At 42.1% G+C, this 15,077-nt stretch overlaps 1 protein-coding gene across 4 annotated transcripts in view; it reads right to left on the reverse strand.

Annotated features, from left to right (window-relative positions):
- Positions 1–4,779: 4,779 nt before the first annotated feature.
- Positions 4,780–15,077, reverse strand: part of intu (inturned planar cell polarity protein) — a 62,558-nt gene continuing 52,260 nt past the window's right edge. For 2 of the 4 annotated variants that reach the window (XM_078405352.1, XM_078405342.1), the window contains exons 11-16: positions 14,776–14,997; positions 13,480–13,950; positions 10,546–10,643; positions 9,459–9,648; positions 6,400–6,566; positions 4,780–5,421 (exon numbers count right to left, since the gene is read on the reverse strand). In XM_078405352.1, coding sequence (XP_078261478.1) covers positions 5,310–5,421; positions 6,400–6,566; positions 9,459–9,648; positions 10,546–10,643; positions 13,480–13,950; positions 14,776–14,997 — 1,260 coding nt within the window. In that variant the 3' untranslated portion in view covers positions 4,780–5,309. The remainder of the gene's footprint in view (positions 5,422–6,399; positions 6,567–9,458; positions 9,649–10,545; positions 10,644–13,479; positions 13,951–14,775; positions 14,998–15,077) is intronic. The other 2 variants (XM_078405362.1, XM_078405371.1) reach the window with 2 other exon arrangements.

Below are 15,077 nucleotides of genomic sequence, written 5' to 3' on the forward strand. Positions count from 1 at the left end.
CCTGAAGGTGCTGGGGATCTGGTTCGGGAAGGCTGGGGCATGTAACAAAAATTGGCTGGAGTGGATAGCCAAGGTGGGGAAGAAGCTGGAGCTGTGGAAGCAGCGCTCCCTCTCCATCACGGGGAAAAACCTGGTCATCAGGTGTGAGGTGCTCTCGGGGCTGCTGTACTTGGCGCAAGTGTGGCCCGTCCCTCCCTCCTACGCCACGGGGATCACCCGGGCCGTCTTCCGTTTCATCTGGGGGTCGGCGATGGACCGGGTGCGACGAGCCACAATGCACAAGTCGGCAGACAACGGGGGTAAAGGCGTGCCCAACGTCGCCCTCATTCTGATGGCCACTTTCGTGTGTGGCTGCATCAGGCGGAGCATAGAGCCAAGGCACGTGGGCACCAAATGCCACTACCTGCTGAGGTTCTACCTGTCCCCGGTGTTGCGAAGGATGGGCCTGGCGCAGATGCCGCGCAATGTGCCAGTCAGCTGGACATTGCCGAACCATCTGTCGTTTGTGGACAGGTTCTTCCGGACCAACACCTTTGACCACAAGTCCATCGGGCAGTGGTCAGCACGGAACGTCCTGCAGGCACTGCAGGGGAATGACTCCATGGATCCTGTGGCGTGGTTCCCAGAACAGACAGCCCAGCTTGTCTGGCAAAATGCCTCATCGCCAGTACTCACCAACAAGCACCAAGACCTGGCTTGGCTGGCGGTGAGGGGAGCCCTCCCAGTCAGATCCTTCCTGCACCGCCGGAACCTCACTACCAGCGCACGCTGCCCTCGGGACGGCTGCTACGGAGAGGAAACGGTGGCCCACCTCTTCAAAGAGTGTGGATTTGCCAGGAGAGTCTGGAGAGGTCTGCAGGGGTCCCTGTCACGATTCATTCCGAGCAGCTCCGTCACAGAGGACTCTGTGCTCTACGGACTGTTCCCAGGGACGCATTCCGAGACTGACATCGAGTGCTGCTGGAAGGTCATCAACTCGGTGAAAGACGCCCTTTGGTCTGCCCGATCCTTGTTGACCTCCCAGCGGAGCGAGCTGTCCGTCAAGGAATGTTGCCGACTGGCCCACTGCAGACTGCAGGAGTACGTGCTGAGGGACGCTCTGAAGCTCGGTGCAGCCAACGCCAAGGCCCTGTCGGGGAGGACCACAGTCTAGGGTCCTTCCGCTGCTGGACATGGGGGGCAGGGTGTGGTGGAGAGAGACGCCCCTCCAAATAAGGGATATGTATGTAAATGTATGTAAAGGTCTAAGTAAATGCCTGTATTGAATATGTAACCTCCGGGAATGTCGGATGGGTTTGTTTTAAAAATGATGTTTTGTAAATGATATTTATAACTTGAATAAAGTATTTTTTGATAAAAAAAAAAAAAATAAAATAAAAAAAAAGTTAATGCGGACCGAAAAAAAAATGTTTTGTAAATGATATTTATTACTTGAATAAAGTATTTTTTGATATAAAAAAAAAAAAAAGTTAATGCGGACCGAGCGCAGGTGTTCAACGAAGCGATCGCCGAGCCTGCGCTTGGTTTCGCCGATATAAATAAGTTGACATCTAGAGCAGCGGATGCAATAGATGAGGTTGGAGAAGGTGCAGGTGAACCTGTCTCACCTGGAAAGACTGTTTGGGTCCTTTGATGGAGTTGAGGGGAGAGGTAAAGGGACAGGTGTTGCATCTCGTGCGGTTGCAAGGGAAAGTGCCCGGGGTTAGGGTGGTTTGGGTAGGAAGGGACGAGTGGACGTGGGTGCGGGGGGAAGAGAGGGGAAGTTTTGTTGCCTCCATCACAGTGAGGGGGTGTTTGGAGTCACTGTGATGGATGTTTGTGTTGGGGTCGGGTGTCCTGTGTTTTTTTTATTTTTTGCTGTGTCTTGTGACTGCTGAAATTTCGTTCGGTGTTGTGCCGAATGACAATAAAGTGTTGTTATGTTATGTTATGTTACGGAGGGAACGGTCTCTGCGGAACGCAGAGAGGGGATGGGATGGGAAGATATGGCCAGTGGTGGGGTCCCGTTGTAGGTGACGGAAATGTTGGTGGGTGATATGTTGGATCGGCTGGCTGGTGGGGTGGAAGGTGAGAACGAGGGGGATCCTGTCCTTGTTGCGAGTGGGGGGAGGGGGAGCAAGAGCGGAGCTGCGGGATGTAGAAGAGACCCGAGTGAGAGCCTCATCTATAATGGAGGATGGGAAGCCCAGGTTTCTGAAGAACGAGGACATCTCGGAAGCCCTAGTCTGAAACACCTCATCCCGGGCGCAGATGTGGCGTAGACGGAGGAATTGGGAGTAGGGGATAGACTTTTTGCAAGGGACCGGGTGGGAAGAAGTGTAGTCCAGATAGCTGTGCGAGTCGGTGGGCTTGTAGTAAATGTCCGTCACTAGTCTGTCTCCTGTGATGGAGATGGTGAGGTCCAGAAATGGGAGGGAGATGTCAGAGATAGTCCAGGTATATTTAAGGGAAGGATGGAAATTGGAGGTGAAGTGTATGAAGTCAGTGAGTTCTGCATGGGTGCAAGAGGTAGCACCAATGCAGTCGTCGATGTAGCGGAGGTAGAGTTCGGGGATGGGGCCAGTGTACATCTGGAACAGGGATTGTTCGACATACCCGACAAAGAGGCAGGCGTAGCTAGGGCCCATGCGAGTGCCCATAGCTACGCCTCTGGTTTGGAGGAAGTGGGAGGAGTCAAAGGAGAAGTTGTTGAGGGTAAGAACCAGCTCTGCTAGGCGGAGGAGAGTGTTGGTCGATGGGGATTGGCTGGTTCTACGGTCGAGGAAGAAACAGAGGGCTTCGAGACCATCCTTGTGGGGGATGGAGGTGTAGAGTGACTGGACATCCATGGTGAAAATGAGGGAGTGGGGGCCTGGAAACCGGAAGTTATCCAGGAGATGGAGAGCGTGTGAGGTGTCTTGGACGTAGGTGGGGAGGGATTTAACCAGGGGGGATAGGGTGGAGTCGAGGTAGGTAGAGATAAGTTCGGTAGGGCATGAGCAGGCAGAGACAATGGGTCTGCCGGGACAGTTGTGTTTGTGGATTTTGGGTAGGAGGTAGAATCGGGCCGTGCGGGGCTGGGGAACTATGAGATTGGAGGCACTGAGGGGTAGATCGCCGGAGGTGATGAGGTCGGTGATGGTGCTGCTGTTAAAGGTCTGGTGTTTATCGGTGGGGTCATGGTCCAGGGATAGGTAGGAAGAGGTGTCTGATAGCTGTCGTTTGGCCTCGGTGCGGTAGAGGTCAGCACTGCCTGACCTGCTGAGTTACTCCAGCATTTTGTGAATAAATCGATTTGTACCAGCATCTGCAGTTATTTTCTTATACTTATGAACTCTGAAGATTCGCTGTACAGTAGGTATTCAGCGTTTCAGATGCCTGACCCGCTGAGTTACTCCAGCTTTTTGTGTCTCATCTTCGGTTGAAGCCAGCATCTGCAGTTCCTCCCTACACAAGCGTTCAGCATTGTCAGTGTGGCACCACTGGACTGATACACAGCCGGCTTGTAACGCGCAGTCATCTCATTCATCCTTCTCTGCAATCAATTCCCGGGCACAGCCTGTTGCTAACTCGGTGCATTCTCCTCCTCTCTCGTCGGAGAGAGGAGAACTTCTTCAAAGTAGACATACCGTGAGATTTTGCAGTGGAACGGACAAAATGTGTAGGAAAGAAATGCAGATGCTGGTTTAAATTGAAGGTAGACAAAATGCTGGAGTAACTCAGCGGGACGTCCGTGTTGTGTGCTTGACGAGTGTACGCCAGAGGCTTGTTTGTCCTCCAGAATGGTTGAGTGACACTGTGTGACACCCCTTTGACCTTGTGACCTACCGTGCAATATACTAAAGTAGAAATGTCCCGTTGAAAAATCAGCAGCAAGTGACGTGAAGATTTCTGTTATTCCTGGATAAAGGCAAAGTGTAGAGAGGAGGCGAGTTGGTGAAGATGAAAGAATGGACAAGGAACTTGCAAAATGAGCAGGTCTGTCAAAATGTTGAAAGTGGATGCCAGTTTGAGCCTGACAAGTATCCAGATGGAAGTAGAGGAAAATATAGATGATAATCCATTGAATGGGAAAATATTGATGATAATCCATTGAATGAGGTGAAAGGTGAGGAAAGGGAAATCCTATCGTTACTTTGGCTGGGATTGATTAATTGAAATATACAATTTTCAAACAGGACCTTAGGCCCTCTCCTTTGTAAGACCCTCTGCGTATTGCCTAACAAGTTTTTCCTGAACACATCTGACAAATTCCGCTCTAAGCCCGTGGCACTATGGCAGCCCCAGTCAATATTGGGAAAGTTAATATCCTCCAGCTGTGACAACCTTATTAGTTTTGCAATGTTTCAGCATGTTTGCTCTTCTAATTCCCATTGTTGATTTGCGAACATATAGTACACTTTCAACAAGGTGATTATCTTTTAATTTCTCAGCTCCACCCATATAGCTTCACTGGATGAACCATTAGTAATGTTATCTCAGATTACTGCCATGACATTCTCTCCAATCAATAAATGGTCTTGCTTCTGCATTTAATAAGGTTATTTGATTTAGCACTTCAAGATGAAAAATTCTTTCCTCAAGATTGTCTTCCAGTATTTAGCAGTGACATTATTTATGTTGCATTGCTTTCCATAAAAACATTCATTTGGAAAAGTCTTTTAAAAAAGCTTGTTTCTCTCGTTTTTTTGATACAGCTGAGCTTCCACATCTTGTTGAAACTGTGGAATGATGTGAAGTATTTGTTTCTTTATAATCACGTGAAATCAAAATGACAATCTTGACTTAATGTTTTAGTTGCTACATTTATTACCGATCCCAAAGCATTAAGGTATATTACACTAATTTAAGGAATGTTACTTATGCAAATGGGAAATATATGTAATTATCTTCAAAGGCACATTTCGTAATAGGTCAATTCTACATTTACCTATGGTCAGTTCAAACAAACACCAGTAAGAAATGTAAACATTACAAATTTATATTCTTCCATTTAGATTGTAATTACATTTAAATTATGTCCAGCCAAAGATTTGGATGGATCACAACATTTCCATTATTGCCTTTAATAAAAATAAGAGTATTGTGTGTTTGTTATTACTGAGGCAAGGGCAACCAAGTGTTCTGTCTGAATAAGTGTCTCGGCCTGAAACGTCACCCATTCCTTCTCTCCAGGGATGCTGCCTGCCCCTCTGAGTTACTCCAGCATTTTGTGTCTATCTTGTGTTCTCAATAGTTACGTATTTTGAATGCAGAATCAAGTTAATGGAACGTCCTGAACATGGGAATGAATTGCACTCAGAAAAGGTTCTTGTAAATTCATATTCACATTATGTAATCAATCCAAAAGAGAGTTTGAAAGCGAGCTCTACAGCAACCTCTGTCACAGAATCATGGAAACAAACGTAAAACTCTTGAGGATGAAGATCTGCAAAAAGTCTTCTGCAATGGTAAAAAGAAACAGATTATTATGACTGTGATCAATATCATGGAAAATCAAAGTTTTGGTCCTGTGCATTAACATTTATGTATTTTTACAAGCCCTCAGTAAGACTGGAATTGCTGTCGCACTTGGAAAGAAAGGCTGTTTAAGTCCCTCATTGGTGGGAAGGAAAGAGGTGAAAGAACAGTGTTGTCCCCCTAGTTGCATTTGCTAAAGTCATAAGACATGGAGTGGTTGGTGGGGATAGAAGATAGAAAAGTGAACCAGAGTAATCTCTTCAATTGTTGAAAAGGAGGGGAGGGGAATTGTGTCCAGTGGTAGAATCTTGTTGGTGCTGGTGAAAATTATGAAGGATGACCTGTTGAATGCAGAGGCTGGTGAGGACCAAAATAATTCTGTTTTTGTCCTGCCAGGAGCAGGAGTGGTACAAGCAGTGTTCTCACCCATTTAGCTATTTTTTCAGGTGCATCGACAACTACACTGGCGCAGTTTCCTGCAGAACCAAAACATTTGATTCAGACATAACCAAAAATGTTCATTATTTTTGCTACCAATTATCACCCTGCTCTCACTTTCACATGGTCCATCTCTGATACTTCCTTCACCCATCCGGGTCTCTCCATCTCAAGGGAAAGGTAGCCATAAACAATCATTATAAGCCCACAAACTTCCACAGCTAACTTCACTTTACTTTCCTCCATCCTGCCTCATGTAAAGACTTCATTATTCCAGTTCCTCCAACTCCATCACATTTATTCTGATGAAAACACTTTCCAGATATATCCAACATAGAATATGGTAAGTAACATAGAAAGAGTGTTCAGGACACTAAAGTTTGGTTAGTTATTATGGATGCCAACAATGGCAATAGAAGATTATTTGGGAAGCAATGATATAATTCAATTAGAGATATAGAAAAATAATGAACTTAGAAATTGGAGCTTCAAACATCCCAGCTTTTAATCATATGGACTTACCCAATAACCCAGTAGGACATTTTGGGTGGCGGCTTCTTCTGGTCAGGCCAGTTTTCAGGACTACATTGGAATAAGATGCCATGTTCCTTCACTGGACCAAGTCCTGAGCTATTTTTCCTGAGATTTACTCGAGTTGAATTGTGTATGACATCTGGACACCTCCTTTCCTATTGAAACACGTTGAAATAAAAATCTACCATCTATACTACAGATTATAAATATATCAAACTACTATTCACATCTTCAGATACCAGAATTATAATTAATACATTGTTAGGGCCCAATTCTAAGAATGACAAGGTGATTCTGAGGTTAGATCGCAAGGGATCCAAGGAGAGCTAGATAGAAAAATGGTTTCATGGAAGGAAGCAGTGGGTGATGGTGGAAGGTTGTTTTTCAGACTGCAGGCCTCTGATTAGTGGTGTGCCTCAGGGTTTGGTTCTGGGCCCATTGCTATTTGTCATCTATATCAATTACTTGGATGAAAATGTACAAGGCATGATTAGTATTTTTGCAGACGACACTAAAGTGGGTGGTATTGTAGATTTTGACAATGGCTGTCAAAACTTGCAGTAGCATCTTGATCAGCTGGGCAGGTGAGCTGAGGAATGGTTAATGGAGTTTAATACAGGGAAGTACGAGGTGTTACATTTTGAGAAGTCTAACCACGCAGGACCTACACAGGGAATGCCAAGGCTCTAGCGAGCATTGTAGAGCAGAGGGATCTCGAAGTGCAGTTACATAGTTCCTTGACAATGGCGTCCCAGGTAGATAGGGTAGTCAAGAAGGCTTTCGACACATTGGCCTTCAACAGTCAGAGTATTGAGTATAGAAATTCAGAGGTCATGTTGCAGTTATACAAGACTTTGGTGAGGCCACATTTAGAGTATTATGTTCAGTTTTGGTCACCATGTTATAGGAAAGATGTTGTCAAACTGGAAAGGGTGCAGAGATTCACAAGGATATTGCCAGGACTCGAGGGCCTGAGCTAAAGGGAGAGGTTGAGCAGGCTAGGACTTTATTTCTTGGTGCGCAGGAGAAGGGTGATCTTATGGAGGTACGCAAGATCATGAGAGAAATAGATGGGGAAATGCAGAGTCTTTTAGCCAGAGTAGGGGAATCAAGAACCAGAGGGCATAAGTTTAAGGTGAGGGGGAAAATAGGAATCTGAGGGACAACTTTTCTTTAAACAAAGGGTGGTAGGTATATGGAATGAGATGCCAGAGGAGATAGTTGAGGCAGGTACTATCACAACATTTAACAAAAATCATTTGGACAGGTGCATGGATAGGATAGGTTTAGAGGGATATACTAGACGGGCGTGGGCCCGTTGGGCCCAAACCTCTCCTGCGGGCCCAGCAACCCTCCCCGAACTGACAACCCGTTGCCGGACGGGGAGTCTCCCCAGGGCAGGGGGCGGGCGAGGGGGGAGAGGAAAGGGGAGAAGGAGCCACTCACCCCGGCCCCAGGCGTCCATCGTGGCGGCCAGCAGCAGGAGAGCTCTCCTCACCCCCCCCCTCATTGGCCACAACTCCCGTAACTTGCGCGGGTCCCGTCCCCCCCTCCGAGCGGCAAACCTCCCTAAATTGTGCACACGTGGATCCGGCAGCCATCTTACGTATTAGATCAACGGGCCCCAACTGCGCAGGCGCGGACCGTTTGTTCTGCGCACGCACGAAACTGGCAGCCTTCTTACGTAAGTATTAGATCAACGGGCCCCAACTGCGCAGGTGCGGACCTGTTGGGTTCCCATTATGACGTCGTACACTGCTGACGGGCAGGGCAAGTGGAAAATGCGATTCATTAAAGTTTAAAAATTGATTTTTAAAGTTTAAAAAGTGAATAACTTTCAAAATATAACAACCATTTGAACCGAAGGCCAACGGTGAGTAAGGTGGGCCTAAAATTGTTGCGCTATTGTGTACCGTTTTGGCTGTATTTCGGGAACAAATCTATCCACAAACATACAAGATGAGAATTTTAGTTACACACAGACACATGTACACAAACACATACACATATATATATATATATATACATATACATATACATATATATATATATATATATATATATACACATATACATATACATATACATATACATATATATATATATATATATAATATATATATATATATATATATATAGAGTATAAGAAAATAACTGCAGATGCTGGTACAAATCGATTTATTCACAAAATGCTGGAGTAACTCAGCAGGTCAGGCAGCATCTCGGGAGAGAAGGAATGGATGACGTTTCGGGTCGAGACCCTTCTTCAGACTGAACATTCCCCATCTCCACTAGTCCCACTTGCCTGCATTTGGCCCATCTCTCTCTATATATATAGAGATGGGCCAAATGCAGGCAAGTGGGACTAGTGGAGATGGGGAATGTTGGGCGGCTTGGGCAAATTGGGCTAAAGGGCCCGTTACCATGCTGTATGACTCTATGACTCAAAGGATTTACCAATGCTTTAGGTTAGCATTCATACTGATGTCTTCTGGGCAGATTCATAAAAATAAACTCAGTAATAAAATAGATCTGCCAAGATGATGCAAGCTGCTTAATGCAAACACACCTGATTAAAACATTAGTGCTGGCTATGATTCAAACTCCAGACTCACTATAAGGCAAGCTTACTGAACTTTTTGACAGGCCATTTGATAGATAATTCTTTATTCTTTAACAGGAATGTAAACCGAATAAAATCTATTGAAACTGGAAGTAATATAATCAAATGTGATAATTCAATTGATGGAATTAGTGGTCTCATTGAATAAGTCTGCCAGTTGTTTTCTCATGATGGTGCTGTGTCACAGACCAACATCCAACACAAGCTAAGCGGATTTATTTTGTATGGAGCCAATGTAAATAAGAAAGTAATCATATGTTCATTTGTACTCAAACTAAAATAGATGAAATAACTATGTGGTAACATCTTTCACTGTATTACTCAGTTGTTAAACCTTTAAATTACTTTACCCAGGTCTATTCAGTAGAAATGCAACAAATACTGCATCTTAAAATGACAATCATATAGTTTTAAATAACCTTACCCGCTTTTCCCAAGTCTGTTGAAAAACTGATCGTATTGATAAGCAACAACGATGGAAGTTTTTGATTAGTTGTGAGTGAAGAGAACCATTGAGATGTTCAACTTCTGTATGTGTTGGCATAATGAATATTCCCTGCACTGTTTCTAAAGAAATATAGTGAAAAAGAGTATTTTCTGAACCTGATGTCAATCTGAAAAACATGAGGGAACAGGCTATCAACAATTATTGATACCAATTTTCTTAAAGTACTCACTTACCAAATGAACAGTAATATATTATCATTTGGAAAAATACTTAATTTATAAATAAATATAATTTATATGGCTTTGAGTCCAAACATTTATAATTTCCCCAAGTTTTTCAGCATACCTTGTATAATTGAAACAGATACCTGGGCAACTTTACAAGTTCAGTCTTGGGTGGGGTCTTTGACTACGGGCACTACTGGCCTGAAATTTGGGCATATGCTGCTACAGATGTCCCACCAAATGATTTGATAATAGGTTCTCCTGACTTCAAAACTGCATGACTTCAATTGTAACTGTCACTTGTAAAATTATCCCTGTTAACTCCAAAAGGAAGCATATTCCTCTTTAGTCTTAAAGAAAATAATCCAAAAACTCCACATCTGGTACTATTAACATTTTAAATTCCACACTCCACAGCTTCTTGTTTCTTTATTTTTACTACACTAAATGTATACGTTGTTAATCTGTGCATTGCTTATCTATGATGTAATGGCATTGCTTTTGACCAGGGATGGGGGATTAATGCAGATATAGGGGCAGTTGAACAAGGCTAGTCCATGAAAAAATTAGATAATGGCTAGTTCATGAAAAAATTAGATAAATTATAATTGGCTAAAGCAGTTACGAAATTTGTCAAGGGCATTTAAAAAATAAAAAATAAATCATTTTTAATTATCAAAACTTAGAATTTTATTTGTTATTTTTTCCAGAATGTAATCAGGTAATCAAAACAACTTTGGAAAAGAGAAGAAATAACCAAATCTGGAATCAAAGGGAAACCCAACTCAATTTTTATGTTATAATAGCATAAAAATCTAGTAAATGATTTTGAATCTTACTTTTTTATATTGTACATTTCTTCAGTCTCCGTCTCAAGAAGGCTTTTCTTCATGCTTCCCAGATAAAACGGATTTAGAAAACTTTGTTTCTTCTTGTGCTGGAATTATATTAGATTTTTAACTAAATTGTTAAAATTAATTTGAGAAATAAACATTTAGTTTTAATTTAGTAGCAAATTCCATATCCACAGTGTAAAAAGTCATTTCATTAGCATTGCTTTGCAATGTTCCTCACTTATTTTTCAATTATCACTATTTTTTTACATTATGGGAGTCAAAATTACCATCCAGCACAATAGAGCAATTGCCTTTAGAAACAGTACGATGGATTTACCTTCTTAAGAGTTAATGTCATTTTTAATGTTTAAATCTTGAGGCAAAATTATGTTTTAAGTTAAGTAATTTGTTGCTCAATAAGAGCACGGGTTAATTGAATGGAAAATAATGTACTGTTAATAATTACACTTCATTTCCTTGTCACCATTTAGTTGTAAGAGAAATAACGTTACCACTGTGATAAAGCAAAAGATGGAATGCAGAGGATTAAAGACTCTACAGCTCTCAGTGACTTGTGCGCTTGATGTTCTGCAGCTTGTCATTGCAGCAGCAGATTTTAATAGACAATAGATGCAGGAGTAGGCCATTCAGCTTTCGAGCAAGCACTGCCATTCAATGTGATCATGGCTGATCATCCACAATCAGTACCCCGTTCCTGCCCTCTCCCCATACCACCTGACTCCACTATCATTAAGAGCTCTATCTAACTCTCTCTTGAAAGCATCCAGAGAATTGGCCTCCACTGCCTTCTGAGGCATAGAATTCCACGGATTTACAACTCTGAGTGAAAAAGTTTTTCCTAATCTCTGTTCTAAATGGCCTACCCCTTAGTCTTAAACTGTGGCCCCTGGTTCTGGACTCCCCCAACATTGGGAACATGTTTCCTGCCTCTAGCGTGTCCAATCCCTTAATAATCTTATATGGTTCAATAAGATCCCCTCTCATCCTTCTAAATTCCAATGTATACAAGCCCAGTTGCTCCAGTCTTTCAACATATGACAGTCCCGCCATTCCGGGAATTAACCTCGTGAACCTATGCTGCACTCCCTCAATAGCAAGAATGTCCTTCCTCAAATTTGGAGACCAAAACTGCACACAGTACTCCAGGAGTGGTCTCACTAAGGTCCTGTACAATTGCAGAAGGACCTCTTTGCTTCTATACTCAACTCCTTTTGTCATGAAGGCCAACATGCCATTGGCTTTCTTCACTGACTGCTGTAGCTGCATGCTGACTTTCAGTGACTGATGAACAAGGACACCCAGATCTCTTTGTACTTGCCCTTTTCCTAACTTGACACCATTCAGATAATAATCTGCCTTCCTGTTCTTACCACCAAAGTGGATAACCTCACATTTATCCACATTAAACTGCATCTGCCATGCATCTGCCCACTCACACAACCTGTCCAAGTCACCCTGCATCCTCATAGCATCCTCCTCACAGTTCACACTGCCACCCAGCTTTGTGTCATCTGCAAATTTGCTAATGTTACTTTTAATCCCTTCATCTAAGTCATTCATGTATATTGTAAATAGCTTGTAAAATTTTCAGGTATTTTAGCTATCGACAGCAACAGTCAGTAGGAGTGGAACCTTAAAAGATGGGCAGGGAAAAGATCTTCAAGAGATCTGTACAGTAGCTAGTTCCAAATAGAAATTTACTTATAACTAAATCTAAATCTAAATTATTATTTTTTGCCTCATCTTTGGAAAAACAAATGAACTAAGTGGGGGAAACTGATACATAGATATATATGTGTCTTTTTTAACTGCCGGGGTACTGAATGGAATCACGTGTCACATGTAAAGAATACTTCGCATTTGTAGTCTTTTTGAATATATTGTGGACAGTTACGATTTATAAGCTTTACTTAATTGGTCACTAAAGGCAACTCTTGACAGTGGGAGGTCTGACACCATCAACCATAATGCCAGGCAGCCCCTGCAAAGTTAGCTTCTGACTTGCTATCACTAGACATGATAGAATGCCTCACTATTTTGTACCGAACAATATTAAGTCACAAAGATCTTTTCAGCTTGGCAGTGGGAATATTAGTGATAGAGGAGTCAGGGTGTTTGGGGAGAGGGCAGGGACGGGGTACTGTTTGTGAATGATCAGCCATGATCACATTGAATAGCGGTGCTGGCTCGAAGGGCTGAATGGCCTACTCCTGCACCTATTGTCTATATCTATTAGGACCTAATCCCTTGGTCAGCCAGAAGAAATAGTTGGCATTCACGATCTCTGTGTGCCAATGTTATTCACTGGAGAATTGGGAAAGTTAGCGTTGAGAGATATGCGCCTCATGGTCGATCAAAGGGAAGTTCAGAGTGCTGTTAATTTATTGCAGTTCCTGTATCTCAGCTTGTCTGAATCTATTGGAGATTAGTCTATTCCTGATTGGTGCATTAGTTTGCATTTTCAGCCTGCTGAAGATCTGATGATTTTTTTTGTATGGCTGTATGGTAAATCGAATTTCACGGTACCTTAATTGGTACATGTGACAACAAACTGACCTTGAAATAAGGTGGAAATGGAGAAATCTCACTTCCTCATTGGGGCATTCTGCTGGGATTTCACAGGCAGCAAAATAAATTGCTGGAGTAACTCAGCGGGTTAGGCAACATCTTTGGAGAATATGGTTAGGTGTCATTCAGGCCGGGACCCTTCTTCAACTTTTTGTTTCTCCAGTAAATTAAAGGAGCAGGTTCCACCCAGAATACCTCTCTACTCATCCAGTCTAGATTAGCAGATGCTATAATTTTTTAGACAATATTACACAAACCATTACAAGATTTGAAATGTACATTCCATCCATAAATGTCATGATTATTTAATCTCTTCAAACCTTTGCCTACATTTAAATATACACTGACCTCAGATCCATCAGAACCAAGAGTTTCTCTACGCAGATGCTTCCTGATCTTATTTGATGTAAAATATGAATTGAAGTCCATACCAGCATCTGCAAGTCTTTCACCAGCATTATCAGACGTACTATTGGTCCTTGGAGGACTAGATTTCTGCATCCTGAGGTTTGAGTCTCGAAATAATGTCCTTCGGCTTGTTGGAGATTGTGTGGATTTAGATGTACCTTGCAACTTGCTAATGATAGGTGAACTGCTGATACTTTCAAACTTGTCACGTGGAAGAAGGAACCAATCAGCACATGATAGGTGTGGGGTGGAAGGACTGGCCAGCCTATCTTGTATACTTGCTTCCAGTCCCTCAAGTTGAAATAAGGTTGCTTTAACTTGGTCAACATAAATACTGTCCGGGCCTGGATTTCCAATTGCTTTGGATGCACATCCTCCCGCTTCCAGCACCACACACAACATAAAGTGCCTCTGAAGAAATAGAAGCCTCAATTAACCTTAACATTTCAAACATTTACAGACTTTTCTGCTGAAAAAATATTAAAACATAAAAATATCAACACAAGTAAATTCAAGACTTTTTGGAAAAGCGTAGTGCACTTGGGGCTATGTGGATAATATGTTCATTGTAAAATCCTCCCACATAGGACAATGTTTTGGACCTGTGTTCTGTTCTTTTCTTGTTTTTGCATTACAGGGTTCTGGGTTAATGCCCAATTTCAGAGATGATATCACAATATCTATGCAGACTGCATAATGCTGAGGAGCTTTACACTTATGTTCTCAAAATCTCTGTAAAGCGTCTTTGAGTATATGAAAAGCGCTATATAAATAAAATGCATTATTATTATTATTATTATGGAGATGACTTCAGTTTAAGGTTGTCTCAAGAGAATTTAAGATCCTATCAATGTTATTGACGGTGGTAGACTAGATTGAAATTTTAGATTTCATGATTACACGCGAAAAAAAAATTCATGTGCCTTTTATTTAATATCCCATAACATAAAATGCAAGTTGAACTCGGTATTTAATTATTTTTTTTTGAAGAGCTTGTGTTTATGTTTGGCAGCTGGTAATGATTCATAGAGTTGGGTTTCATTAGTTACTATACAGAATGATTACTATTATTTTAAACAACTATGATTAGAAGCGATACATCTTAAAATGCGACTTAAGAACTTGAAACATCACATAAAGTTATTTGGCCCAACCTACATCAACATTAACTTACTTTTGTATACTAGTATGGAACAGAACTGCATCAAATATTCATAAACATAAATTATTGCATACCAAACCAACAATCAGCAAAAAGTATCTTCCTTTTGGTTCCTGGTAACCCACAATGATTGGTTCGTTACTTGAGACAAGGTATTTATATGGAAACACTTCACGCCATATGACCAGCTGACCAATCCGTTTCTCTGCTGCTAGGGGTAGTAAGCAGTAATGTTGGCAATAAAGTGCAATGTCAAGGAGGTCATCTTTGGGCAAATGATTGCCAATCAAATAACCCTTAAAAATAGAATGGAGATAATCAGAATAAAGATAGGAAACAATTGCTATAAAAATCAAAGGTCATTAGTTTTAAATCT

The sequence above is a fragment of the Rhinoraja longicauda genome, chromosome 1, assembly GCF_053455715.1.
Source record: "Rhinoraja longicauda isolate Sanriku21f chromosome 1, sRhiLon1.1, whole genome shotgun sequence".
NCBI classification, from domain to species: Eukaryota; Metazoa; Chordata; class Chondrichthyes; order Rajiformes; family Arhynchobatidae; genus Rhinoraja; species Rhinoraja longicauda.